Source organism: Penaeus monodon, chromosome 19 (assembly GCF_015228065.2).
Source record: "Penaeus monodon isolate SGIC_2016 chromosome 19, NSTDA_Pmon_1, whole genome shotgun sequence".
Lineage (NCBI taxonomy): Eukaryota > Metazoa > Arthropoda > Malacostraca > Decapoda > Penaeidae > Penaeus > Penaeus monodon.
In genome coordinates, this window is record NC_051404.1 from 25,970,822 (window position 1) to 25,971,172 (window position 351).

At 38.2% G+C, this 351-nt stretch overlaps 1 protein-coding gene across 1 annotated transcript in view; it reads right to left on the reverse strand.

The window, feature by feature from the left end:
* Nucleotides 1–215, reverse strand: part of LOC119585366 — a 1,025-nt gene extending 810 nt beyond the window's left edge. Inside the window, exon 1 of the mRNA XM_037934037.1 lies at nt 6–215. Within this exon, the coding sequence (XP_037789965.1) occupies nt 6–215 (210 nt within the window). The remainder of the gene's footprint in view (nt 1–5) is intronic.
* Nucleotides 216–351: the final 136 nt, after the last annotated feature.

Below are 351 nucleotides of genomic sequence, written 5' to 3' on the forward strand. Positions count from 1 at the left end.
CCTACCACATCACAGTGTACTAAATCCAAAGGCTGTTTATCCTTTTTGACAGTCTTTCTATTTCTATACTGTGTGATCTTACCAAGAACACATGTGATACAGCCAAACTTCTCTTTATTCAAAATGTGCATTCCAGTTGTTTCATTTTTTTGCACAGCCACTTTGCAGTGTCCTAGGATTTTATGCCATTCCCCTAGGGTGTTGAGTTTCTCCATTTGAGAGTTTGTTTGGCTTATCTCTACGCAATAGAACAATTTGTTTTTTCTCTATTATGTTGAGTATCGTGACATCCTTGGTAGTTAGTGGGCTGCCATTAGGTGAAAAAGTAATGTTGTGTCCACTCTTAATGGC